Source organism: Ochlerotatus camptorhynchus, unplaced genomic scaffold (genome assembly GCF_037179485.1).
Source record: "Ochlerotatus camptorhynchus isolate MF236.1 unplaced genomic scaffold, CSIRO-AGI_Acam_v1.1 ptg000102l, whole genome shotgun sequence".
In the NCBI taxonomy this organism is placed as follows: Eukaryota; Metazoa; Arthropoda; class Insecta; order Diptera; family Culicidae; genus Ochlerotatus; species Ochlerotatus camptorhynchus.
This window is the reverse complement of record NW_027040592.1, coordinates 1,648,986-1,676,776: the sequence shown is the minus strand read 5'-3', so window position 1 is coordinate 1,676,776 and position 27,791 is coordinate 1,648,986. Positions and strand designations below refer to the sequence as shown.

The 27,791-nt window shown below is 46.1% G+C and overlaps 1 protein-coding gene and 1 pseudogene across 3 annotated transcripts in view; one reads left to right on the top strand and one right to left on the bottom strand.

Moving 5' to 3' along the window:
* The first annotated feature begins 12,377 nt into the window (after positions 1 to 12,377).
* On the top strand, positions 12,378 to 14,482 carry LOC135699058 (uncharacterized protein K02A2.6-like; annotated as a pseudogene).
* Positions 14,483 to 20,984: 6,502 nt separating this feature from the next.
* Positions 20,985 to 27,791, bottom strand: part of NfI (Nuclear factor I) — a 45,854-nt gene continuing 39,047 nt past the window's right edge. For 2 of the 3 annotated variants that reach the window (XM_065219348.1, XM_065219349.1), the window contains exon 6: positions 20,987 to 21,468. In XM_065219348.1, coding sequence (XP_065075420.1) covers positions 21,218 to 21,468 — 251 coding nt within the window. In that variant the 3' untranslated portion in view covers positions 20,987 to 21,217. Of the gene's footprint in view, positions 21,469 to 22,073; positions 22,081 to 27,791 lie in introns of all 3 variants that reach the window. The other variant, XM_065219350.1, reaches the window with a different exon arrangement.

The following is a 27,791-nucleotide window of genomic DNA, read 5'->3' as shown; positions in this document are numbered from 1 at the left end:
AAACTATTATGCTGATGTTTTGGTAAACATTCCTAAAGGAAAAACTTGCATATATTATTGAATTTGCGTTACGTGTAGGCATGTGAAACGCAGATAGTATTAATTTTATTTTAAAGTAAAAAAAAACAAAATTACATGATTATGCTTGTGATTTTGTAGAAAATGAACATCGATATAGACGAAGCCTGGGTAGTGATTGGCGACTGTAAAAGGAAACTTTTTTTATTTAGTTTGATATCCATTTTATATCACACACGAAGATTTAAACAAAATGCCAACACTGCATGCGTGAAGGTGCATTGTGAGTCAGTCGGTCTAAATGATGTACGTTCTCCCTCCTCTTGGGTAGGGGAAGAATATTGAGAAAGTGAAATGAAAATCAGTTTTCAACAATACTCGTCATCAAACCATCGTCATCAATATTATCTTTCAATAATATTGTCAGTATGTCAATTTATTGTCAATATATTGACCTGAGTAACAAACGCTTTAGTGTATTGTCATTAATGTTGTCAATATTTATATATTGATTATATTGTAAGGAAAATTGACAATACGATGTTTGTCAATATATTGACATATGTAATGGGCGCTTAACAATTTCAGTCGAAAGAATTGTCAAAAACCTGTTTTGAAACGCTTTTACAAAGCTCCAATCTTCTCTAGTGAGAGCGAGTATTGTCGGCAACCAGTTTTTCTTCGGCAACCGTTCCATTTGAACTGCATGTAAATCTGCTGTTCTATTATCGGCAACTCGAAATCAGCTACAATTTGTAGTGCGTGTGTTTCATTTCAAGAAAACCCTGCTAGATTGCTTTTTCTCAGTGGTAAAAATATAGCCAAATTGAAGCTAAAAGCATAAAGAATAGTTTGCATGCATTCAGCGAAGTGTTTTCGTAAGAAAATCCAGTGAAAATAGTATTTCAATTTGTGTTGCCGAAAATAGTCTGTCATGCCGAAGCCATCATTTCCCCTATTTAAAGCATTTCTCACGTGAAAACACTTGAAGATTACACGTAAAGGGCGTCCACGATGAAATTGCCACACTATGAAATTGCTCTAACTTTTTAACCGTTGGGTAGAATTTAATGAAAATTTGGGTGGATTTAGTTCATAGTGCATTATTTACATCCTGCAAGTTTTAAAGTCCTGTGATCAAAACTCGCGGAAAATGGAGTCGAAAGAACAGCTCGTGCGTGATAAAATCTTGCGCATTCATCACGAGAACAAGGATCTCTCGCATCGTTCCATCGCTAAAACGTTGGGAATCGCGAATTCCACGGTGTCGCGAGTGATTAAGCGGTTCGAGGAACGGTTGACCACCGATCGGAAGCCCAGAAGTGAAGGAAAAAGTATTCCGTACAACACCAAAAATCACAACCGCGTAGTTGGGGCCTTCAACCGAAATCCGAACGCCTCCGTTAGGGATGTGGCTAAGAAGCTGCACCTAAGCCGAAGTTTTGTCCAGAAGGCCAAAACTAAGGCTGGGCTTCGAACGTTCAAGGTACAAAAGGCCCCTAATCGCGACGAGAAGCAGAACAAGTCCGCCAAAACCCGTGCCAGGAAGTTGTACCTCAACATGCTGACGAAAGTTGAATGCTGCATCATGGACGACGAAACATATGTGAAGGCCGACTTCAAACATATCCCCGGAAACCTGTTTTTCACGGCCAAGGATAAGTTCAGCGTTCCGGAGCATGTCCGCACTCAGAAGATGTCCAAATTTGCGAAGAAATTCCTGGTTTGGCAAGCCATCTGCACATGCGGGAAGCGGAGTGCACCTTTCGTGACCCAGGACACGATGAACGGACAGGTGTACATAAAAGAGTGCCTCCAGAAGCGGCTGCTTCCTTTCCTGAAGGCCCACAACGTCCCAACAATCTTCTGGCCGGATTTGGCCTCATGCCACTACTCCAAGGACGTGCTGAAGTGGTATGCGGACAATAAGGTCAATTTCGTGCCGAAAATGTTCAACCCTCCCAACACTCCGGAGCTCCGCCCCATCGAGAAGTACTGGGCGATTATGAAGCAGCTCCTTCTTAAACGACCTAAGGTAGTGAAGACAGTCGAGGAACTGAAGAAAGTATGGGTTTACATGCAAAAAACGGTTGATTCACAGATGGGCAGAATCTTATGGCCGGGGTTAAGGCCAAGGTGCGGGCATTTGCGTATGGACTGTAAATAAAATACGAGTAAAATGGTAAAATGAAGTTTAATAGTTATTTCTCAATCCCTGAAAATTTGATGGCAATCGGATGAAAACTCGAATTTTGCGAATCAATTTTGTGTGTGGCAATTTCATCGTGGACACCCTTTACCAAGAAAGACAAGGTACTCTCTGGGAGTTTTTTGATGAGAATATAGCTTTCATATTTTGAAACTTTTTAGTTATAGACCTTACTTCGTCCAAATCAGTCCCCCAGGAATCATCAAAAATATTTTCCCGAGAGAAAATATTCAGATAATCCCGAGCAACCTGATTCTCAATAGGACTTGTAAGACCCAAACTGAAATTATGGGAACTCTCGAATTGCTTAGCAAGTTTCTGAGCTTTTTCCAAATTTGTCATCAAAATTTTACCACCTTCTTTAAGCGCTGGAACTCGGTTTGGAACTTGGATCTAATTTAGAAACATTATTTTCAAAAGTTTTGTTCCTCAGGGCAGAGAATCGCTTTTTAATTTGTTTTTGCAAATCCCGCCAGATATCTTTCAAGGATCGCGTGTTCTTTGATATTGCCGTCTACGAACATTTTTCAGACGGATCAAGAGCTGATTGAAGATTGTCGTCTATTATAATTGAATCGAATTTAACCTCGCATTTTGGTACTGAGGCAGCTCTTGCTTCAACTATAGAAGTAGTCAAAGATACAAGAGCATAATTAATTTCATCTTTGGTTTGCAAAGGAATGTTTGGATCGAAACTATATTCCATAAATGTTCGATACTGCTCCCAATCAGCTCTATGGTAATTGAAAGTAGAGCTGTTGGGATTAGAAATTATTTCTTGGGATATTTCAAAGGTCACTGGAAGGTGATCAGAACCGAAGTCACGGGTAACCAATTGGCTACAAAGTTGACATGAATCAGTTAAGATCAAATCAATAGTTAAATAATTTCTTGCTGAAGAAAAGCAAGTTGGGCTGTATGGATATTGAATAGTGTAATAACCTTCAGAATATTACCATTGGAATTGCTTTGAGCATTATTCCATGAGCGGTGATTTGCATTAAAATCACCAATAATGAATAACACAGGACAGTCGTCCTTTGCGTGAGAGGTATCACCACAATTCATGCATTTGGCTGGCATGTAGCAATTTTTTGTTCCCTGACCCCATCCCTGGCACTTACGGCACTGGGTGAGGTTTTGGAAATTTCCTCCAGTCTTCCTGAAGTGTTCCCACTTCACTCGGGCATGGAGCATAAGGCTAGTTTTTTTTCCAATGCCTTTAGGTTGTTTAGTTTACTAGACTTGAAGTGAACTAAATCGCCAGTCGCCAGGACGGGATTTCATTTTCATTTTGATTACTTGGAGTGGCACAACTCCAAGTAATTTTGCCAGTTCATCTTTGATCTGATCCAGGGATTCACCACTGGGCAGTCCTTTCATGACAACTTTGAACACACGTTCAGTTTTGGTGTCGTAAGTAAAACATTTCTGCTTCTTCTCAGTAAGATACTTGAGAAGACATTTAAATCCGTCCAAGGTTTCAGCCAATACACGGCATTCACCCCGACGTCCAATTTGTAGTGAAAACTTAACTTTCACGGGATTCAAAAGTTCCATGCGAAGAACATGGAAATCGGAAGTGGTTATCACAATAGGGGGAATCTTTTCCTTCTTGGCATTAAGCCGGAAAAGTATACTAGAATTTTTCTTGGATGATGGATCATTCTCATCATCCGTGAGCAAATCAAATTGATTACTCAAATTAATTTCATCAGAAGGGGGGTCAAGAGTTTGCCTCTTTCTTTTGCGTTTAGGCGCCATGGCGGCAGTAAATTTTTATCCAAGTCGACTTCCAAGCTGATTACTATAAGAATCTGAAGGATCGAAGAGGAATTTTCCAAATCGATATCCAAGAAGGATTACCTCGGGTAGGGTCCAAACAAGGATCGAAGAGGAATAAGAGTTGAACAAGATAGAAATGTTTTTTACAGGTTGAGCACTGAAAAGTGCTGTTTAAATTTATTGTAGCTTTAGGTAGTAGTAACACTTCCTTAAGCAATAAGCAAATAGATCCGCACGGCAAGAGAGCACGATGCGGACTGTCAACTCACGTTTGTTGCGCCCTTTTCTAGATGTTACGCTAGACGCATACGCGAATCCACCCCTGCAGAGCAGGAACAAGCAGTTTCCGAGGGACCGCTGGCGTGGATGGTGGGGCAAGCTGAGCCAACAAGCTGGTTCATCGACAGTAGTGCTTCTCGGCATATGACGGGAAACGAAAAGTTTTTCAAGGAGCTGGAGAAGACCGGCGGAACAACTGTGATGTTGGCTGACGGCGAGAGAGCTGAGGTAGCTGGAACTGGCCGTGTAATCATTGTCGGTGTGACTGATACAGGAGAACCGATAACCATCGAGTGGACTTGTGTCGGTGAGTACCCTTGCGAAGAAGTGCTTTGACGTGATGTTTAGTGAGAATCGGTGCGAGATATGAATGCGTAATGGACGGATGTGTGCGGTAGGTGAACGGCATGGAAGTTTGTATCGTTTGTGTGTTTCGGAGCAAGCGATGATTAGTGTCCAGACGGCGCACACGTCGCATTGTCTACATACGTGGCACAGACGCCCAGGCCACCGAGATCCCGATGTGGTTCGTTCGATTCATGCAAATAAGCAAGCAGCTGGCATGCAGCCGGTGGATTGTGTCAATGTTGTCTCGAAGGCAAAATGGCAAGAGCAACGTTCCCGAAGAGTGTCGATAGAGGTTCGAAGGAGAAGTAGGACATCGTACACGCCGATCTTAGTGGACCGATGAAGTGCACGCCGAGTGGAAACCAGTATTTCCTTTGTTTGGTTGATGACGATATACGAATGGCTTTCGTGTACTTTTTGAGGAAGAAGTGGGATGCCGCGTCGAAGATCATGGACTTCATGGAGGTGAGTTTATCAGCAAGGATTTGCAGGATTACCTCCGGGCAGAGGGTGTAGTGAGCCAGTTCAGCGCACCCTACTCGCCACAGCAAAATGGGGTGGTAGAAAGGCGGAACCGATACCTGAAAGAGATGGCGCTCGGTATGTTGTTGGACGCAAAGCTGGACCAGAAGTACTGGGGTCAGGCGATTCTAACTGCGACCTACATTCAGAATCGGGTACCTTCTAGGTCCATCGGAATGAGCCCCTATGAGAAATGGTACGGGAAACTTCCGTCGTATGAGCACTTCCGGATCTTCGGCTGTGATGCGTGGCTCCATATTCCAGCTGAGACGCGTAAGAAAATGGAACCTAAAGTGCGAAAACTGGTGTTTGTAGGCTACTCCAACGAGCATAAGGCCTATAGGCTGCTGGAAACGGGTTCGGGACGAATCACCATCAGCCGGGATGTGAAGTTCCTGGAAGATTGGCGCATGGATAGTGAAAGCGGTGCCTAGACATAAAATCTGCATACCTGTATGGAAAGCTGGACGAGGTGGTGTTCATGAGGCAACCTACGGGGTACAAGGTGCCTGGATCTGAGAAGAAAGTTTGTAGATTAAAGCGGAGCATTTACGGCTTGAAACAAGCTGCAAAAGTTTGGCACAAGACGCTTACGGATATACTGAAGCAGCTGGGTTTCGAACAGTGCAGTTCCGATTCGTGCCTTTATCGGAAGCGTATTGGTGAGAACGGGTGGATGTATATCCTCATATATGGGGATGACTTGCTGTTGTGCTGCACACATGGGGAGGAAATCGACCAGGTCGAGCAAGCTTTGCAAGATCGACTGAAGATTGCAAGGCTGGGATATATCAGGAGCTTCTTAGGTATTCGAAGGTATCAGAAGAGTTGCGACACGATTCGGGTTGGACAACGCTAAAGGGTCGAAGTACCCAATGGATCCGGAATACTATAAGGTGACCGAGGGTAGCCCGAAGATGGAAAGCAACGAGGAATATCGCAGGCTAATCGGTTGCCTGCTATACCTGTCTGTCAACACCCGTCCAGATGTCGCCGCGGCAGTTGGAATATTGAGCCGGAAAGTTAGTTGCCCATCGGTAACGGACTGGACCGTAGCCAAACGTATTGTACGCTACCTGTGACTGTGAGCTACTGTTGTCAGGATATTGCGATGCGGATTGGGCTGGCGACAGCACTGACCGTAAATCCTGTACCGGTTACATGTTGAGTCTAGGAGGAGGAACCGTGACTTGGGTGAGCCGGAAGCAGAGCTGTGTGGCCATGTCTACCATGGCGGCCGAATATGTAGCCCTCTCAGAGGCTACGCAGGAGGTTGTTTGGTTGCGGCGTTTGCTAACTGAACTGAACGAGAATCAACGGCGACCGACAGTTATTTTCGAAGATAACAGGAGTTGCCTAGATTTCGTCGCATTAGATCAGCAGAAGAAAAGGTCGAAACACATTGATATTGTGATATCGAGCTGCAGTACTGTGCATCGAAGTATATGGTTGCGGATATCTTGACCAAGCCACTCGGGTCAACAAAGGTCAAAAGATTCGCTACGACGATGGGATTGGCAACCGTGCCGATCGAGGAGGAGACTGTTGAGGAGATTCGGAGTTAAATTCGCGAGGAGGAGTGTTGCGCCCTTTTCTAGATGTTACGCTAGACGCATACGCGAATCCACCCCTGCAGAGAAACAACATTACCACTGACGTTCTGTAATTTGCGCATCATTAATAAAAACACGTTGTTCAAAGTACACGGTCGTGTATACCTTCATTCTGTCGATTATCCTGGTTAAACCTGTCCGTCTGGTTCCGTCGGTTGATTGTCCGCCAAAAACGTTGGCTGGTCTATAACTTGACTGTCTATAGTCACTGTCACTGAAAAAGTGAATGAAACGGACAGTGTGTTTCCATCCTATTCCATCTTTTATTCGAGACCGCACACCTCCGGGTGCAGTTTTAGTGCTGAACGAAGCAGCCATTTTCGCCGTTTTGTACCTGAATGAGAGTCGAAAACGAGGGTTCAACGAGTATTGTGGAATACGAGTCTGAAGTATCGCAGGAAACTCCAGAAGAGGAAGAAGAATCCGATGATGACGAGTCGGTTCAGGAGGAGTGTGAGTCAGATACCTCGTCCTTTGACTCAACATGCGACGGCATCGATGAGGGCAACGAATACGAAAGCGATACTGCAGCTGTGGAAACACCACTCCGGCGTTCGACCAGAAATACGAGGAGACAGATACCGGTTCGTTATCCAGAAACCACTGGAATGGCACGCAGGCTTGTGGCGGAACCAAGGACATTCGCTGAGGCAATGAACGGGTCAGAGGCGGAACAGTGGCGTACGGCGATGGATGAAGAGATCAAATCGTTGAAGGAATATGGTACCTGGAAGCTAGCGAAACTGCCCGCAGACCGCAAAGCAGTCGGCAGTAAATGGATATTCAAGCGCAAACTCGATGAGGACGTCAAGATTGTGCGGTGCAAGGCACGTCTGGTTGTGCAAGGATTTTCCCAGAAGTATGGAACGGACTTCGACGAAGTGTTCGCTCCGGTGGTGCGGCAGGTAAGGTCATGATTATCAGTGAACGGAATATGCTGGATAAACATGCGGACGTGAAGACCGCCTATCTCCACGGCGATCTGGACGAAACGATTTTCATGCGGCAACCGCCAGGCTACGGAGCTGGTGGTGTGGATGCGGTATGTCTGTTGCAGAAAAGCTTGTACGGCCTCAAACAAGTGGGACATGTTTGGAACAAGAAACTGGACGGCTTTACGGTAACATCGTTGGGAGACATCCGCCATTTCCTGGGCATCCAAGTGCGACGCAGCGAGAAGGAGTTTTCTCTCAACCAGCGGCTTACATCCAGAAGTTGTTGGAGCGTTTTGGGTTGACTGAGGAGAACGAGCGACTGCCGAACAATCACCAGTACTCAAGTTTGGTTGGTGGTTTGTTGTACGTGGCAGTGAACACTCGACCGGACATCGCGTTCAGCGTATCGATTCTTGGAAGATCGGTGAGCTGCCCATCACAAGCGGATTGGACGGAAGCGAAACGGATACTTCGATACCTCAACTTCGCCAACGACCACGAACTTGTACCTGGATCAGGAGGAGCTGTCATGGAGGTTTACGTCGACGCTGACTGGGCCGGCGATGTGAAGACCCGGAAGTCGAATTCTGGATTTCTGGTAATGTTTGGTGGCGGTTCAATCCACTGAGCATCCCGGAAGCAGACATGTGTTGCTTTGAGCAGCACAGAAGCTGAGTTTGTGGCACTCGCTGAATGCTGCAAAGAGTTACAATGATGACCGGGTGTTGCAAGATATCACGAGGACAACCAGTCGTGCATCAAGCAATAGGAATCAGGAAAAGTCAACAACCGATCAAAGCACATCGACACGAAATATCATTCGATGAAGCGACTGACGACTCCAGCAGGCCATGAATTAGTTGCTAAGAGCGTGTTTAATTGGTTTCAATAAAATTTTCATTCTATTTTTGACCGTTGATGAAACAAGTTCATTTCATTCTTCGTTCCGACCTACGACATATTCCCATAATTTTTTAATTCAATCAATAGATAAAAGATGTACCGAGAATTAAATGGAGGGGATTCAAGCTAAACTGGTAGCTGTAACTGGTAGCTCACACTACCATTAGATAGGGGAAATTTCCCCCTATCTGATACAGTGGTGTTAGTATGCGTTTGCGAGCTATCAGTTACGCCAAACCGACGATAAAATGCGTTGTTTACAAAAGCGGGTATGTCCTTTCGGAAAAGTAATCGAGATTTATAGAACGCGGGATCGTTATCATTCAGGCAAGAAGGTGGATCCACTGCGGAGCGCTTGCACCATCGAGGCAACGGCGCTGCGAGTGATCTCGACGGGAACGACGCGCAAGGTTCGATGTACAAAACTCGAACGCTGTGCCCTTGACAGGAACTGCTGCCTTCCTACTGCTGCTGCTACCTGTTCACCCGCCGTCCGAAGCGAAAATGAGTTGAGGCACAAAAGCAGCGCTGTTTTACTTTTCAGATTCAAGCAGCACGATTTGCAATCAAATGGTACTCGATTATGATGACTGGGTTTGGGGAGAACGTTTATTGCGTGAAAACAGTGATAAAATTATCACGTTTTATTTGTACATTTTTCCACAGTTTTTTTTATGGAAAATTGAAAAAAGCATTTATTGTAGCAGATTATGAGCGTTATATCCTATCGATTGGTGTGTTTGGATTTTAATTTCATCTATAAATGACAAAGTTATAAGCGTTCAAAACCTTACACCTTTTCGTGACGGTCGCAATTTTAGATTTTCGATTTACCCCCAGTACCTTCCCGTAAGACGTAGTCTACGTCAATATGATGCAAAGCGTAAAGAAGTTCGGTTGTGGGGCCGGAATAGAAGTAATATTTCAGTTTTCAGCAAAGACGTGTTGATCGGGAATCCATACCAAATCCTTCTCAAAGAGCAGTTGTTGTCGTCATCAGTGATTGTTATTGTTTGTGATATAAGAAGCTCGGTGGCCTAGTGGCAACCGATTTTGCCTACCGAGCAGAAGACCGCTCCATCGTGCTATTGAATCGTTAGGACATCAATTCAGCATATCGTTTACCAAAACGAATCCTGTTGCAATCCCAACACTTCTATCATCATCCCAGTGATATCTCGTGGAAGTGCAACGGTGTTACCGGATTTCATTAAAGCAAGTGTCACGTCAACATATTCCTACCAATTTCTTTCTTGACCAGCATTCGGACGTGGTCGTCGCTGGTATAGCCTAGTTTTAGATCACCAGTTTGTACACATTGAGGATGATTGCTAGTTAAGGTAACGTCTATTGGTTCTCTGTGTTGTAACTGGTCGCATAGCGAAGCGTTGGGAGGGTTTCGGAAACCAACTTGAAGCGCTTTTTAATTCAGCCACCACCAAAATATGCGTTACTATACATAACGTCTTCTTTAGCCCGACTGCCTTTTCTAGCCTAGACAGGAACCAACGCCACGCGAATCGTTCGTCGCTCTTTTGAACACAGAAAAACCTTTCTCAAATTCTCTCAAATTGATCATCCGACTTAGTCAATCAAGAGGCAACACACGTTGGCGCAATATCGCGTGATTCTACCGAAGACTACTGGATCCTCGCACGCGAAGAGAGTAGATCATTCGCAAATCGACGTTTAAAATGGTGAGACGAATATAGTACAAAAGTGTAGTGAGGTAAACATTTAGTTTTGACGTAGGATTACGTCTGTCGGCAACATATTGGGGGTACAATTTCAAAAAACCAAAATCAACCGCATTACGAAAAGAGGTCAGGTTTTGATCACATATAATTCTGTCATTAGCTGTTGGATTTTAATTCTAAAGAAGCCAAACGATTGGAAATTTATCTACCAATCTGCTAAACACTTTATTAATTTTCAATAGGTCACAATTGACTAGACTGCCTGCAAACAGCGCATTCCCTAACACAGATTTAAAAATCAAATTCGATCCTGTCTCACTGACACCATTTAATCACCGTGTGTGGTGGTGTCCGTTCGTCGGTGTCAGCAGCAGCAGTGCTTTCGGAGTGTGGCGTTGAACATTGTTCTCCAGTACACAACGAAAGGCAGCCTGCAAGCAGCGAGCTGCAGAGCCCACATGAGCATCCATAGAAGGAGGGTGAAGCCGCACCGCTATGGATCGAAATCAGTTTCTTCGTGAGTCGCTGTGGGTCATCTATGCCAAGCGCGTCACCCTTGCCCCAAACAACATACAGCTCACCAGCCTCATCAATGCTGAACACCCTAATAGCTCAGCATTATTCAACCATCACGACACAACGGTTCTTTTCAGGACCACCATAAATTTGTTAAAGAGTATATCAAAAGGCTCCCCGGAAGCAGCTAGCTATCAAAGCTGCCCTCAACCGCTGATCGGATTCAGTTGCTCGTCGTGATTCTGTGATTGATGTGTTTTCCCTAATACATATTTCATTTCCGCACTGCCATCATCTCCAAGAGCATCGAGGACAAATGTCTACATCATTGTTCTAAACTGGCCTCCAAGCTTCCAATACATCGGTCCTTTTCAGAGCCACAAATGACTGATAAAAGAGTAAGAGCTTGTATCCACGACATACCGTCCAGGATTGGCTTGTACTACATGGACATCGACGGAGCACCTCACAAACAGAACTCTCAAATTGCTTCCAAATTTTGCTCGTCGTTTCTTTGATTCTTCGGATGAAGAGGGATTGGGATTGGCACCACTCAGCCTCCTAGGCTTCCCACATTTTGCTGACTATCCATTGCTTTATGTCCTGTAGTGGCACTTCGTCGGTGTAACGGGGGCCAGCTGGTCCAGACCCGGCCAGGCTATTGGCTTCGCAATTTTCTGGGATACCGCAGTGTCCAGGGATCCAGGAAAACACCGTGTTCGGAGGTGTGGCCTCCACTATACCCTGTATGTACGAATCGGATGGCACCAGTATGGGCTGGTCCGAGGGTGTTGTAACGGCAACAAATATGGCAGCAGCTTCGGCGGAGAAAATTGAGCATTGTGGCGGTCCGTCCGTGTATGTGTGGGCATGGGTTGGGTAGTCTGCACCTAGCAGTTCGGCTACTGTTCTTCTCAGCGCTGCAGAGTTATCTCCAGCCTTGAACCTGCACTTTAGCCGACTCTCGATTTTTGGTGGAAGTATGCACCAACTGTTGTCTCCGTACTAGTGAACCTTGGCCACTGGGGGGGAACTCCGAATTGGCAGCCATGTGGAGGAGTCTGTTTCCCTCATCGAGGAGATAGATCCTGTCATTTCCGGAGGTCATTGCTGTAAAAGCAGCGGCTTTCGTTGCTGTTGGATACCCCCCACCGATTTCACCACAAGGGCTCGTCAGCTGGCAGCCGTCAGCTTGACAGATGCAACCACGGATGAATCGGTGATGAGCTGTCATCATGAAGATTAGAAGTTTGCGATAGCCGCGATTTACACGCATTATGTACTAGCCTTTTAACTAATAAAAATAGTTTTTTTAATTTGTACCGTGAATCGTGCGTTTCCCTCCCTCACTCAATATCGCAACATTTCTCGACGAGGAGGTGGAAGTTTTCGTGAAAACAATCGTGCGCGACCGTTTCGTAAAGCTCCAGTAAAAATCGTGCTTAGGAGGACACCGTGATGGCGCAGAACAATGGTGTGCCGCCGAATGCAGGTGCCGGACAGATGCCATAACCACCGAACATTCAGGATCAGGTGATGCAGATCCTCACGAATGGCCGCCACCCAAATTGCCATCAGGAATCTCTCCCCCGATGAAAAAGTGTTGGACTCGTTATCGAGTAACATGGCGGAGTTCGTGTATGACAAGGACAATGGTCACACGTTCGATGCATGGTTTTCTAGATACGTCGATCTCTTTGATAAAGACGCTAGAAAGCTCGATGACGCGGCAAAAGTGCGACTGCTTCTGCGAAAGCTAAGCCCACCCGATCACGAGCGCTATAATAGCTTCATACTCCCGAAGCTCTTACGTGAGTTCTGTTTCAAAGAGACCGTCGAAAAGTTAAAGTCTCTATTCGGAGCCACAGTATCTACTTTTCGCCGCCGATTCAACTGCCTTCAACTCGCAAAGGAGGACAGTGATGATTACCTGGCATACTCATGCAAGGTTAATAAGGCTTGCGTCGATTTCAAGCTTTCGGAATTGACTGAAGAGCAATTTAAATGCATTATTTACGTCTGCGGTCTAAAGGGAAAGCAGGATGCTGAAATCCGAATGCGGCTTATCAACAAGTTGAATGAAGCCGTCGATCTTACGCTACAGCAAGTCGAGGAGCAGTGTCACAGCCTCGTCAACCTAAAGCAGGACACCGTCCTAGTCGAGAATCCGTCGTCCGTGGTGAATGCCGTTGCTTACAATAACTGGCCGAAGTCGAGACATCAGTCAGCAGTATCGAATTCGTTCCATCCCCATCAACGTGAGCAACCGAAGACTCCCTGCTGGTCGTGCGGGGGGATGCATTACAATAAGGACTGCCGATTCCGCGACCGCAAATGCAACGAGTGCGGTAAGGTTGGGCACCGCGAGGGCTATTGTGCCTGTTTCCAATCGAGGGCTTCGTCTAACGCATCGACACACACTGCATCGAAGAAGAAGCGACCCTCGACGAAGACCGTGACCATCCACAACATCAGCCAGGGTAGAAAATTCGTCGAGCTCCAGGTCAACAACGTTCCTCTTCGATTACAATTGGACACAGGATCCGATATATCCATAATTTCGCACCGATCGTGGATCAAAATGGGTCAACCAGAAACGAAACCAACGGTGTGCACCGCACGAACGGCTTCCGGACATCCACTCAAGCTGGTTGCCGAGATGTGGTGCAGCATTTCCTTCAACAACGTCACCAAAGAGGGTAAGTGTTTCGTTGCCGCTCCTAGCGTCAGTCTTGATATTTAAGGCATCGACTGGATGGATTTGTTTGGGTTATGGAACCAACCTATCGCATCGTTTTGTAATCAGGTCAGCGCTCAACCAAATCAGTCGCTGGCTACTCTGCAAGCCAAATTCCCGGAAGTATTCAGCAGCAAGGTAGGCCTCTGCACGAAGGCTCCTGTCAAGCTGGTACTGAAAGGAAACTGGAAGCCAGTTTTTAGACCAAAGCGTCCCGTAGCCTACTGCAGGATTGAATCTGTCGGTTGGAGTCCCTAGGCATCTTGAAGGTGGATTTCGCGGAGTGGGCAGTCCCAATCGTAGTGGTTCGGAAGTCCAATGGAACCGTCCGAATCTGTGCTGATTTTTCAACCGGGCTCAACAATGTGCTGGATCCAAATCAGTACCCCCTACCGCTGCCCGAAGACATCTTCGCCAGAATGTCCAGTTGTCGGGTGTTCAGTCACATCGACCTTTCCGATGCCTACTTACAGGTCGAGGTGGATCCAGAAAGCCAACAATTGCTCACCCGCTTATCGCCCGGCATCAAATCCGCTCCAGGTGCATTCCAACAGCTAGTGGATACGATTCTTGCCGGTCTCATTTGTACCGTTGGGTATTTGGACGACATCGTAGTGGGTGGTCGAACGCAAGAGCAACATCAACGCAATCTTCACCTCACCTTGCAACGGCTGCAAGAATTCGGCTTCATGGTCCGCATCGAAAAATGCAGCTTTTACATGCGGCAAGTGAAGTACCTCGGACAAATACTCGATAGTGACGGGATTCGTCCGGATCCAGACAAGATTGCACCGATCGTCAGTATGCCAACACCGAACGACGTTACCACGCTGCGGGCGTACCTTGGAGCTGTAAATTATTATGGCAAATACGTTCCAGAGATGCGCACCCTTCGACACCCTATGGATCAGCTGGTGTAAAATTCGAGTGGTCACCAGCTTGCCAAAGATCGTTCGACCGCTTCCGAGAAATCCTCCAGTCCCCACTTCTGTTGACGCTCTATAATCCAAACTTGGAAATAGTTGTGTCGGCGGACGCTTCCTCAATCGGGCTGGGTGCCCGGATCGCTCACATGTTCCCGGATGGCACTGTGAAAGCTATTTGCCATGCTTCGCGCAGCTTGACAGCAGCGGAAAGTAATTATTGCCAAATCGAGAAGGCTCTGATATTCGCCGTAACCAAATTTCACCGAATGATTTTCGGGCGGCGTTTCGTGCTCGAGACCGACCACAAACCTTTGCTTGCCATATTTGGGTCGAAAAAGGGCATCCCCACATATACCACCAATCGACTGCAGAGGTGAGTGTTGACATTACTTTTATATGATTTTGACATCCATTATGTCTCGACGGAAGCTTTCGGACACGCAGATATCCTGTCTCGCCTGATCAATCGCCATGTTCGTCCGGAAGAGGAATTCATGATTGCCAACGTCGAGTTCGAAAGCAGTATCCGAAGCATCATGAACCAGTCGCTGGAGGCCCTGCCAGTTTCGTTCAAGATCGTACAAGCCAAGACCCGTAAGGACAAAACTCTGCAACAGGTAGCCCAGTACGTCAAAACAATGTGGCCGGAGAATAAAGCTAGCATCACGAATCCGCACATCCAGGAGTTATTCCATTGTCGCGAGGCCCTCTCAATCACCGCTGGCTGCTTGATGTACGGTGAACGATTAGTGCTACCAGTCGTTCTTCGAAATAAAGTGCTTGCACAGCTACATAAAGGCCATCCAGGTATCGACCGAATGAGTTCTCTTGCGCGTCAGTACGTCTACCCGAGCAAAGCTGAAGATCAAATTGAAATCAAAATTTGCTGTTATGATGTAGCTTATTTTGAATACTCCAGTTGATCTCATTTTGGTTGACTTAACGGTTAACACAGCAAAAATGAGAGCAAAATTTTACACTGTTGAAGCAAACGGAAAACTAATCCTGCTTTCAATGAAATCAATTTGTTTACTGATTTTGCATTCATAATGTTCAACTGAATACGGGCCTGGAGTAAATGGTTACCATTCATGTTTCTTAAGCTGAAAGACTTGGGTTCCAATCTCCCCCCGGGCAAGCAACGAATGACCTAAAGGATTAAATAAATCAAATAAACAATAATCATTAGTTCAACGACAGATAAATTTCAATTAAATTTTAAACAATACGTAAACAGCAGAACTTCAAGTTAAGTTGCTTTCATTTAAAAAGTTTTGACTGCATAATGAAAGCACAATATGATATCAGACTTATGTCGCAACATTTGAAATCAAAATGAGTTTTCATTATGATAGCAACTGCACACTTTAATATCGATTTGCTTTCATTTTGTTAACCGACTTTGCTCGGGTACTGGCCCCATATCGATAAAGATATCGAACACCTGGTGCAAACGTGCAATGAGTGTTCGAGTGTAGCGAAGACAGATCGTAAAACCTGCCTCGAGTCGTGACCAGTCCCGGAGAAACCCTGGCAACGAATTCATCTCGATTACGCCGGTCCTATGGATGGGTGGTACTACTTCATCCTAGTGGACGCCTACACCAAGTGGCCGGAAGTGGTCCAAAGAAAAGATATTACATCTGCAGCGACGCTCCGAATCCTACGCAACATTTTTGCCAGATTCGGGTTTCCAGAGACGGTGGTGAGTGACAACGGGACTCAATTTACGAGCGAAGTATTCGAGGCTTACTGTGAGTCCAACGCTATTCTGCACCTGAAGACTGCTCACTATCATCCGCAGTCGAACGGGCTCGCTGAAAGGTTCGTCGACACCTTTAAGAGGACGTTGAAGAAAATTACCGCCGGAGGGGAAACGCTGCAAGGAGCTACCAGGACTTTCTTACAGTGTTACAGGTCAACACCATGTCGGAGCGCACCCGAAGGAAAGTCGCCTGCCGACCACCAACTCCAACGCACAAAATTGAAAACTCCAAGCAAGAAGAGTAGTTCAACCGGAAGCATGGTGTGATACCAAAGAGCTACTCTCATCAGGACCTTGTCTGGTCCAAAGTGTTCCGAAACAACAAGTGGCACTGGGAAGCAGGAGAAGTGCTTGAACGTATCGGCAAGGTCATGCACAACGTCTGGTTGCCTGGAAAGCAATCTCTGATAAGGTCCCACAGCAATCAGTTAAGAACCCGTCATCTGTCCGACAATCAACTGCCTGCGTTCGAATCACCAAGGGATCAGCAAACTCCGTTGGATACTGCTGGGCTCCTGGACCCTGAATGCTTTAGCGCCCGAACTGGATGATCTGCCTCCTCTTCCTCCTGAGCTGTCATCTCTAACCGTACAGTAGGCGACTATCGATGACGACACTTGCAACCCGGAGACGTGTGTCGCGATTGTTAGACCGGTGGGGGCGAGAGATGGTGCGTTCTTGATCGCCTAAAAGTGCTGCTCGAAGTTGAGGGACCGGTCAACGAGTACCCCCAGAATACGGACCTGGGCCTTGATCCTGTTACGTGCTGATGTTGAGCAGGTAGTTACGATAAGTACATCGTCAGCATACACGAAAATGTAAACATTTTCCGGCAGTCCTCCGAAAACTCCGTTCATGGCCACAAGGAAGAGGGTAACGGCGATAACTGAACCTTGTGGGACGCCGCCCGTCTCTTCTCTGATAAGCTGGGACCTCGTGAGACGGAGCAAAATAAAAAACAACAGACCGTGACGAGAGCCAGCTCGAATTAATGGCACAGCTGATCTGGCAATAACGGAGTTGTATCGAAGACGTATGAAAAGTTTCATCCAAATCGGAGCGGTTCGAGGATCGTTTGCTCATTTGGTGGAGAATTGTTCGATTGTAAATTAACGACCACAGATCTCATATCAGTTGCGCAAATTTGCTAACCACCGCATCCCAGTTTATGGTTGTCATCAGCCGGATCGAGTTGACGAAAATCACGTCAAGGATCTTCACCGTGTTGGCCGTCCGTAGCCATGGGATGTCGATGCGGTTTCCCTCGCAAAAACCAACATCAATGGCAACAGTTTTCCCCACATTCAGCTTGGCGCCAGCAGCTATCTCGAAACGGGTGAACAGTATATTCATTGCTTCGATTTGTGCTGCTGTTGTGACGATTACACTGATATCGTCGGCATACGCAACCAGCAGATCATTCCCGCACGCTTGTTCGAGTCAGCACGAAGAGGTGCATGGACAACGGGTCCCCCTGCCGCACCGAGCGTTGGATGTCGATCGGCCGTGAGAGGTGCCCATTCACGAGCAGGCGAGAGGTGGAGCGACTTGAAATCTGGGAGAGCAGAGTGATGAGATGCTGGTTGAAACCAAGCGATCGCATGGTCCCGAAGAGGTAAGAGTGCCGGACCCGATCGAAAGCATGATCGAGGTCGAAGCTGATCAGCTTCCCGGCGCGACGATGATGACGGAGGCTCGCAATTCGATCTTTCAGAGCGAGAGTGGCTTGAAAGATGTTTCGATCTGAGTTTGAGCATTTCTGCCCGTCGCTCAATATGCGGTGGGCTCGCATCACATTCTCGAGACGGGTTTTGAGGATACGAGAGAACAGTTTGTAGTCGGTGGTTAGAGGAGATATGGGACGATACGAACGGGCTGTCTCGTCGCCACCATTCTTTTTCACCAACACGTTGCAGGGAAGTTGCCAGTTAGCGCCTCATTCATCACCAGATTTAGCTCTCGGTGGATGACGTCGAAACAGCGATGGTAGAACTCTTTCGTAATCCCATCGCAGCCGGGTGACTTTCGGGATGCGCTAGCTCGTATCGCGGAGAGAATCTCGGTTGTGGTGATCTCGCTCGTGCACGCCTCATTTACCGGGTCGTTGGGTGGTATGGCGTTCTCGCAGTCGAAAGTGTTCCCACCGTCTATTCTCTCTTCTTCGGAGTAGAGGTGGGAGAAGTAATCCACCATGTGCGCCTCGATCGCGTGAGGCTCGTCGATAGTCCCGTTCTGCTCCGTTTGCAGTCGAGTGATGACGGTTCGCTTCCTTCTCCGTTCCCCCAGATGGAAGATCGAGATGGGTTCTCCCGCCACGTACCTCTCGTTGATGCGCATGAACATGTGCGAGAAGTTGCGCTGAAGCGCCAGCATCTCCCCCTTCAGTCGATTTACCGTTGTTAGCATCGCAGGGTTCTGGTAGTAGTCATCGTACGCTAGCCGTAGTTCGGCATAAAGCCGTTGGTGCTCGTTATGAAAATCGACGAAAGCGGCTCGAGATTTCCATTTTAAAAATTATTTGATTTTGGGCTTAGCGTACGACAGCCACCACTCCATCCAGGAGGCGTAGTTGCGACGCTGGCGGGTCCAATATTGCCAACTATATTGGAAATCCGCCACATTATCTTCGGTCAGCAGATGGGGGCGAAGGGACCAGAAACCTCGGCCGTGTTCACGTCCGAGAAGGGGAAGACAAAGCCTGAGTGTCAGAGCTTTGTGGTCGGAGAATGAGACCACATGCGGGTGCGCCGCTCGCAGCTGTTCGCGCAACCCGTTGCTCACGTAAATACGATCGAGACGGGATCGTGCATTCCGACTGATAAAAGTAAAACCGTCGAGAAGCTGGAGTTGTTGAACGGTCGTTTTGAGCGACGGGCTTGAATTCGGGCTGGATGAATCGCATGGGCGAAGCACGCAATTGAAGTCGCCCGTGAGTATTACGTGTTCGGTGCGATGTCGGAGATAATAGGAGAGTGTGCCGTTGAAGAAATCTTCTCGAGCGGCACGCAGCGCAGAGCCCGACGGGGCGTAGACATTAGCGACGGTGACGTTTTGCACTCGCAAGGCAATCAAACGACCGTCCAAGCTTTTCTCGACGTGTGAGTATTGGATGTGCGGCTTTAGTGCGATAGCCGTTCCCCTCCTCGCGTGATCTACGTTGGCGACAACGACGAAGCCTGGCAACGAGAGCTGTTCGTTTTCGACCTCTTGTAGGCACACGATGTCGAGGTTTTGGCTGTTGACGAAGGTGCTCAGAGCGTTTAGCTTTGTGGGACTAGTAATCGTGTTTACGTCGTCTTGGTTTTCGCGGCGGAGCTTTTTGGCAGGCGGTCGGTTTCGGTTGCCTGCTGCTGCTTGTCGATGTGGTCGATTCGTCCGTCTCATTGCCGTTGTATTTACTGCGCAGAGTCATACCACTTGGTTTTTTGAACAGTTCCACAGAAGCCACGCTAGTGTTTGGTACCTCGGTGGATTGTGGAGGTGTCAACGACAACGCCGGTGTTTCTTTCGGGCGCTGTTTGTTGGTTTGTGGTGTTTGTTTCCCCGCTCGCTCTGGTTGCTCGCTCTGACTCATAGCCTGCGGTACTATAAGGGGGAAATTTTTCGGCGTTACCGTTGGTGGCGCAACGGGTTTCGGACCGGCTGGTTTCGGTTGTGGTGGTTTCGGTTTTCGCTGCTGTTGCTGCTGCTGCTGTTGTGGTCCAGTCTTCTTTACCACATTTGCGTAGCTCTTCTGCACCAACGACTTTTTGTTTTGGACACACGATATGCCCGAGTGTGCGTGCTCTTTGCAGTAGCGGCACGACTGCAGTTGCCCTTTGTAGACGATATATGCCTGCTCTCCGTCGATGGTGACCCACGAGTCGATGTTAGTTTTCACCACCATACGGATAGACCAGATACCGAGCGGCACGCCTCCGAAATCGTACCTTTCGCCCCACATTAGTTCCCGGATCGAAAGCACTTCACCATACGCGCTGAGAAATGCGACGATCTTCTCCTCCGTCACATCTTCGGGTAGATCGTGTACACGCACTTCGACACTACCATCTTTCATCGTTATGCGAAGTTTGTACTTCTTCCCCGAACACTCCACTTCGTGCTTCTCGTTGTGTTCTTCGACCACTCTCTGGGCCGTCTCGAGGTCACCGACCTTCACGAACGCACATGACCCACCGCGATGGCACTGGAGTCTCTTCACGTCGTCCCTCGTCAGTCCAAGAACCGTACGACAAAACGCGTGGATTTTTTCGTACGAGGGCTTCAGGGGGAAGTTCGAATAATCAATCCGAAAAGTATTTTCTCGCCTCATCGCGGATCACTACACGCGACGCGGCACAGCGACACACGAAAGAAAAACGATATTTCAAAATGCTTGACTCACTGATAAGCGCAATCGAGAAAAAACGTCTGTACGTCTCAGAGGCTGAGCGATAACTGACGTATGAAAAGTTTCATCCAAATCGGAGCGGTTCGAGGATCGTTTGCTCATTTGGTGGAGAATTGTTCGACTGTGAATTAACGACCACAGATCTCACAATTTCAGATTTGTATGCTTGGTGAAATGTTCAAAACTGGACAGCGATGAATTTGATACTCAAGGATTATTTCTCTATTCAGAAAAACCTAGCTGCTCCGTTAGATTAATCAACAATTTTACTGACAATATTGACGGGGTCTATACGGGATCATCCATACTATGTTATGTTCGCAAAGACACCATGCAGAGTTGCAGCACCAATTGGACAAGTGAGGTGTTCCTAGAGCATTGGATGAACAAGTTGTCCGAACCATGGGTATCTAAAAAAAGGTAAAACCCTGCAACGATACTTTCATTGGAAAAATAAAGAACAAACCCTGAAAATATACTTTACAAAAGTGAAAATTGCAATTCGTTATGGATACGTATTGAACCTGCAAAAAAGAAACCTAAACATTGCAAAGAAGAGAGTTATGCTATGTTTTTATATGACATATGAAAGCCCATCAGTCTCATTTATATAAAAAAAAGTCAGCATTTTCAGTAGGTAGAATAAACTGTGCAATATAACTATAAGCTGAAACGAAAGAAATACCACCTTGCGTAATGCTCCACAGCTCGGACGAGGTAAAGACGCCCGTCGGTGCGATGAAATCGTACGAGAAGGCCTTACTGCTCCCTTTGGAAAATTTCCGTGAACTGTTGTGCGATTTTTCACCTTGGTTCTCCTCATCGCTGTGCGGATGGTTGGCGTTTGAAGTATTCGATGAATTGCGTGTGCAAAAATGGAATCAAAACAAAGAGAAAGAGAACAAAAATAAAGCAATTATCAAACAATTTGCTTCAGACACAGTAGGTTAGAGTGATCCAAAAAAAAATTAAAATTCTCTGGTGATTTAAGAAAACGCCATTGCTATAAACTACCACAAAAAAATAACACTAAGCTGAGGGAGTGTACAACTGAAAAACCGATGGTAGCATAATTTTTCATGGCTTGCTACTGCTATACTACTACTACTACTGTCTCGTGTCGGCAATATTTTCGTACAGTATTCTCGGAACTGAGCAGTGTCGGTGTACAAAAGATCGGTTAAGAAAATTACATCAGAGTAAGAGTAAATAAAAAAAAAAAAACGGAAACTGTATTAAACGTGCCACTGAAATTGTTGTGATGTGAAACAAAAAGAAAACGGTAAACAAAAATTTGCTGGAATGATCTACTGCAGATTTGGTTGTGGCCTAAAAACTTGCAGCCGGCTGTGGAGGTGTGTCTCTTGAGGTGCAAAATGCGCGTGTAATTGTGTGGGTTGTGTGTAGTCAAGGAAAAACCAAGGACTTACCTGAAACCTGTGCGAAGAGAAAGACAAAAGAAAGTAACTTTAAAGGAAGTTGCCTCTCGACACTGCTGCTGCTAGTTGCTTAATGTTGGGGACGGTTAACAATTAAGCGTGAGAATTTGAAAACTACGACATTTTTAGGCTGAAATGTGAATCGTCTAAAACAAAGATGCCATCGCGTGTGAAGATCGGTTTCCCTTTCGAAGGGTTTTCGAGTGACTTCGTGGAATTTCACTCTCAGTTCGGAAATTTTACTTTCAAATTTTGCACCCAGATCAATATTTACCCGAAGAACAAACTGCAAAACATAAGATCAATCTGTTCGATCTCCCTTAAAAAAAAACCGGCCCGAAACCGAAGTGAGAAAAGAGTTAGCGCGGTCAAATTTCACTCCATTATGCTGCGCGATCGATGACCGATCTTCCCGAGCCGGGTCGGGCTTCCTTTTGTGTACCGTCGGCCAACGATAATACCTTTTATTGATCCGGTAAATATTGTTGTTCGGAAAGCAAATCGATCGTTCTTTTCTCACATTTCGATTTCTTTGCAAACACACCATACAGTCTGCCTCCACTGAGAGAACCAGCAAAGAAGAGATCGAGTGGGCATTCTTCGGGAACAATATGATTGAAAGCGGGTGAAAACAAAACAAATCAACCACCTTCTTCGAGTGGCCACAGTCAGTCAGGTCTTCTTCGGGCAGGAACGGCCGAGAGCAAAAATGACCAACCCAGACAGAAAGGTGAACAGAAGTAGCACCCATCCAACAAAAGACTGAAGCGCTATTCTGGTTAATGTTTTTCTTTTGTAGACAACACAAAACCCGAAACTCAAACAACGTTCGGGAGTTTCAATAAAATGGATTTCAGGAAAACAAAATAAAAGACTACAAAATTATCTGGTCATCACTTTGGATCGGAATAAGAAGCGAGCGCACACGGTGGTGCAAAGAGCCGAAAATCCGCCGAAAACATTCCAATCGAACGGCGAAAACCGAACAAACATTCACCCACTATTCAGAAGAATCAAATAAAGAAAAAGAACGGAGAGGGGGCCAAAAGCGCCAAATCATCCCCGGGCACGTTAGCCGGTCGACTCTCGAATGCCTACAAATAAAAACAATCCCAAAAACACACCATTGATACCCTGTAGTTTTGTTCTTTGCTTCACTTTTGCCGACTGACGCGTCGGAAAAACTAACCTCCTACTCCACACTGCATCATTTTACGGCCCGGCCGAAATCAATCCACCGTCGTCGAAGGGTCGATGGATGATGATTTAATAGAGCGAGCGAGGGTATTCGAGATCGGTATCAGCGCGCATCCAAGTCGGCTCTGCTCGGGGGTCGCTATAGAGCTGGTGGCATTCCTATATCGGATAGCCTACTTGGATGGGACGGATGACCATCAGGGCTGCGGCGCTTTTTCTTTTTCATTTTCTTTTTTGTTTGTTGGCAGTGACCATTAGTGTTTGTATTCTTGCCGCGTCGTCGTCGTCGTCGTTGGTAATTTGTTATTGTTGCATCATCAGACAGATATGTATTAGAAAGAGAAGGTCGAAACAGCGACTAGTAATCGACTTGTTAGACCACACCCAGAAGGGTATTCGATGAAAGCTATACCACTTATGGTTGATACACATATTCGTTATCGATTGGTTGTAATCTAGCCGTTTCTGACGGAGAGACTTCGGGTGTTATTTTAAGTGTGGAGGTCTATTTGGATGCAGTTTTAACAAGGACAAACTTGGTTTGCATTGCGATTCTGAAATTGGAACTTCCACAAAGCAAAAACTAATTGTGAATTAGATAATATTAATGATTCAAATTAATCAACAACATAACCATGTCACGCTACAGGTTAGTAAAATACATAAGAAGCAACCTTTCAAGCAGTATAAACAGTAGAAACCGGTTAATTCAAAATACATTATTAGTTTGGGTTTCAAAGTGTTACGGTCATTTTAAGATCAGTTTGATATTTTGAACTATGTTGACCTTTATGAGCTATTTTATGGTTTTACTATGGCATTTTAATATACGCCATTTACATTATAGGCTGTCCATAAACTGCGTTGACACTTTAAGAAGGGAAGAGGCGGTAAATTTATCTTATAATACTGGCCATTTCTGCTGGCAGCTTTCTGACAACTCCTTTCCAGGCCTATCATGCCTGTGTTGCTACTATTTGTTTCACAACCCACCCTTGCCTCTATTTTTTGAGTGGATTTTTTTTTTCACAAAACGGAATGTTTTCACTGCAGATGTGTAACCAGTTGGTTACAATCCGTGGATTTTCTTCTGTATGAGTTACTGTTGGTTGGGAAAATTCACGTTTTGTTAAACTTAAAACAGTAGACACACACAAGAGCGAGAGGACTTGTGCCGCTGCAAAGAACAACAACGTAACGTTACTGAAGGGAGGAAAATCTTGGCTTTAAAATAACAATGGATGCGCAAATTGGATGATGAATAGCTAGCCATCTTAGATTTGGAAGATTAGGCATGAGTAACCAGGCGTCCGTGTAGACCAGTTGAGTGTGAAGTGTAGTGTATATATAATACAAGCCCCCCCCCCCCTTGTGGGGTTTTGCCTGGAAAGCCTAACTCCGTTCAGGACCTCTTATGCTCTTGTGCTTTTGTTCACCTCGTACCGTAAATAAAACGGTCTTACACGGCTCGGCTCGGAAGTCAAGATGGCCTAATAGTAAATGATACTCGATCGTCCGTCAGGGACGATTCCCTCAGACCGGTGGCCTTAAATTCCAAGGAGGGTCCCGTCTCAGCTCGACCAAGGTGGCCATGCCACGGTCAGCCGATGCCATCCGACGGAAGACGCCTGCCAGCCAAACGAGCCAGCAACGCCTGCTGAGCCGTATGTGGTTGATGAACGCCACCAGATCCGCCATTCTCCCAAAGCTGCAACACTGTCTGCAGCCCGCGCCGCAAGTTTCCGGCCACACGGTAATGCAGGAGCAGCCGTGTGGGCCAGCGCCAGCGTCGCGACGCCGTAGGAGATCCCGCTGCAGCAGTGAGTGCAGTGCAAATTTTAAGCCCTAAAATACACGCCACATAAATGTCAAAACCCACACCCACACGCCACAGAATAGGGCAATAAATGTTTTAGAAAATGTGAATATTCCTGTATTTTCATACTTTGACCGCGTAGCCCCTCCGAATACCCAGTAACTTGCCGGCCCTGAGTTAGTTACCCGGGAGTTTCTGGTCATGCCATAGTCACAGATGACTTCTAAATTTATTAACTTTTCCGTTCGTTGCATAATCATCAAATTGTTGAGATATTGTTAAAAATCTATCACTGCATCTTGACCCCAAACTCAGCCTTGCCTTACCTTACCAATCAGGCTAAGGCCTTGTTGTTCTCTGCTGTCCGAAGAAGTCGTCTCTACTCTACTCGATCCATGGCCACAGTTCGCCAGCCTCGTAGTCTGCGAAGGGTCCGCAGGTCGCCTTCGACTTGGTCGATCCACCTTGCCCGCTGCGCGCCTCTTCTTCTTGTTCCTGTTGGGTCGCTTTCCATTTTCACTGGGTCGTCGTGCGGCATTCTTACGACGTGCCCAGCCCACCGTAGTCGCTCAATTTTTGCAATGTGGACGATGGATGGTTCTCCCAGCAGCTGGTGCTATTCATGGTTCATTCGCCTCTTCCACGTTCCGTCATACATCTGCACTCCACCGTACCATATGCGTGATAATGTTTGCACCATTGAGCAATGTCAAAATTAAAAAAAAAATCCTAAAAAATTCCGTTTTCGAGTTTTTTTATTTATTCAAAGGGGGGATGTTTCTCAGCGTCTTAAACTATGTTAATCATCGATCGAGTTTCCACTTGCTGCAATTACGGCCTCAACACGCTTCCGGAATGCACGGCAGGTTCCAATAATGTAGTCTGGATCCATTTCTCTCCAGGCACGGGTCAATGTTTGTCTGAGGCTTGCTGTACTCGGGTGGCGTTTAGAATAGGCCTTGGCCTTCATTGAGTAATCCAGCGGATTAAGATCGAGGCTGGATGGTGGCCACATATCCTTCGCCCAGAACGGAAGATGTTCCTGCAACCACTTCTGAGTGCGGTTCAAGGTGTGGCACAGAGCCCCATCTTGTTAAAATACAACATTTGGCTTCGGACCGTACTGTTCTTTGATCCACGGAAGAACACACTTACTTAAAATCCCGATGTAGAAATCCGTGTTGACCTTGTCGCCTTCTGGAATGAACACCGGGTCAATTTTTTTGCCATCGGAAGCCACCAATCCAAACACCGTAACGCTAGCAGGATGTTTGGTCAGATACACGTTCTTGTGCTCGTCGGCCACGTCTTTTACCGGAAGAGAACTAATATACCGGTCGGTTCTGGAATTTGATACAGGATCGACGGTAAACATGCTCACGTCGGTAAATAGGATTACCGGATTTTTTCACTAAGGAAGATCAAGATTTTCTTGCATCGTTCGACTCGTAGCTCCCGGATGCGGTTGGTAATCATGTGAGTTCCGTGCCCTCGACTTCGTCCCGCAATCTTCCTTTACGATCTTCCGTGCCGTAAAGTCACTGATCTCGTATTCCTTTGCCATTTTCCTTATTGAACGCACTGGATTAACCCGAATCTTCCTTTTGAACTAAATATTAATAGAGGCAATTCTATATCGTTCACAAGAAAGCACGCTGTAATACACAACACAATTGCTCTTGGTCAGAAAACAATCCAAAGATCCTAAATATCAAGTCAGAGACTTAGGTGTTATCCTCGACAACAAGTTAACTTTTGCTGATCACTACAATAACATTACCTACAAAGCAAGCAACATGCTTGGGTTCATTAAAAGATTTAGTTAGCACTTCAATGATCCCTACACAATGTAAACACTTTACGTAGCATATGTGAGGCCTCTTCTCGAATATTGTAGCATAGTTTGGGCTCCATATCATGATACACATGTAAACCGCATTGAATGCGTTCAAAAGCAGTTCTTGTTGTTTGCTCTAAGAAAGTTGGGTTGGACGAGTTTTCCACTTCCATCTTATGAATCGCGTTGCATGCTAAATAATTTAGATGAGCTCAAAAAGCGAAGAGAGTTCGCAATGATTGCTTTTATAAACGATGTGATTTCGCAAAGAATTAACAGCCTAGAGATTTTGGAAAATTTCAATTTGTATGCTCCCACACGCTCACTGCGGAATAGAAATTTGTTTAGCATCAACAATCAAAGAACAGACTATGCCAAAAACAGCCCACTGAATAGAATGATGTCTTGCTATAATACATACTGTGAATATATTGACATAATAATGAATAAAAGTACGCTTAAAAAACTTTCTTCACGAGGTTAGCTAGGCATCAATAATAAAATATAAATGTTATGCAAGTACTTGAAGTAAAATTGTAACAATTAGCGTTTAAGTAAAATTGTAAAACGGTCTACACTGATTGACAACAAATAAATAGATAGCAGCGATAACCCTCGGAACCCGAGCTGACCTTGGCCGAGCTGTGGCCACCTTCGCGGATAGTTGTCCTTTCTTTTCTCGGTCTAAAACCCTTTTGACGATCCACCGGGACACTCCCACGGCGATTGAAATGTCTTTTTGCGACATTTGCGCGTGGCTCAAATCACGAATACGCTGCTACTTCGTCATGGTGCAACTGCCAAACTAAGTAAATCATTTTCTTGTATACACAGCCTACTACGGTATGAGCTATAGGTT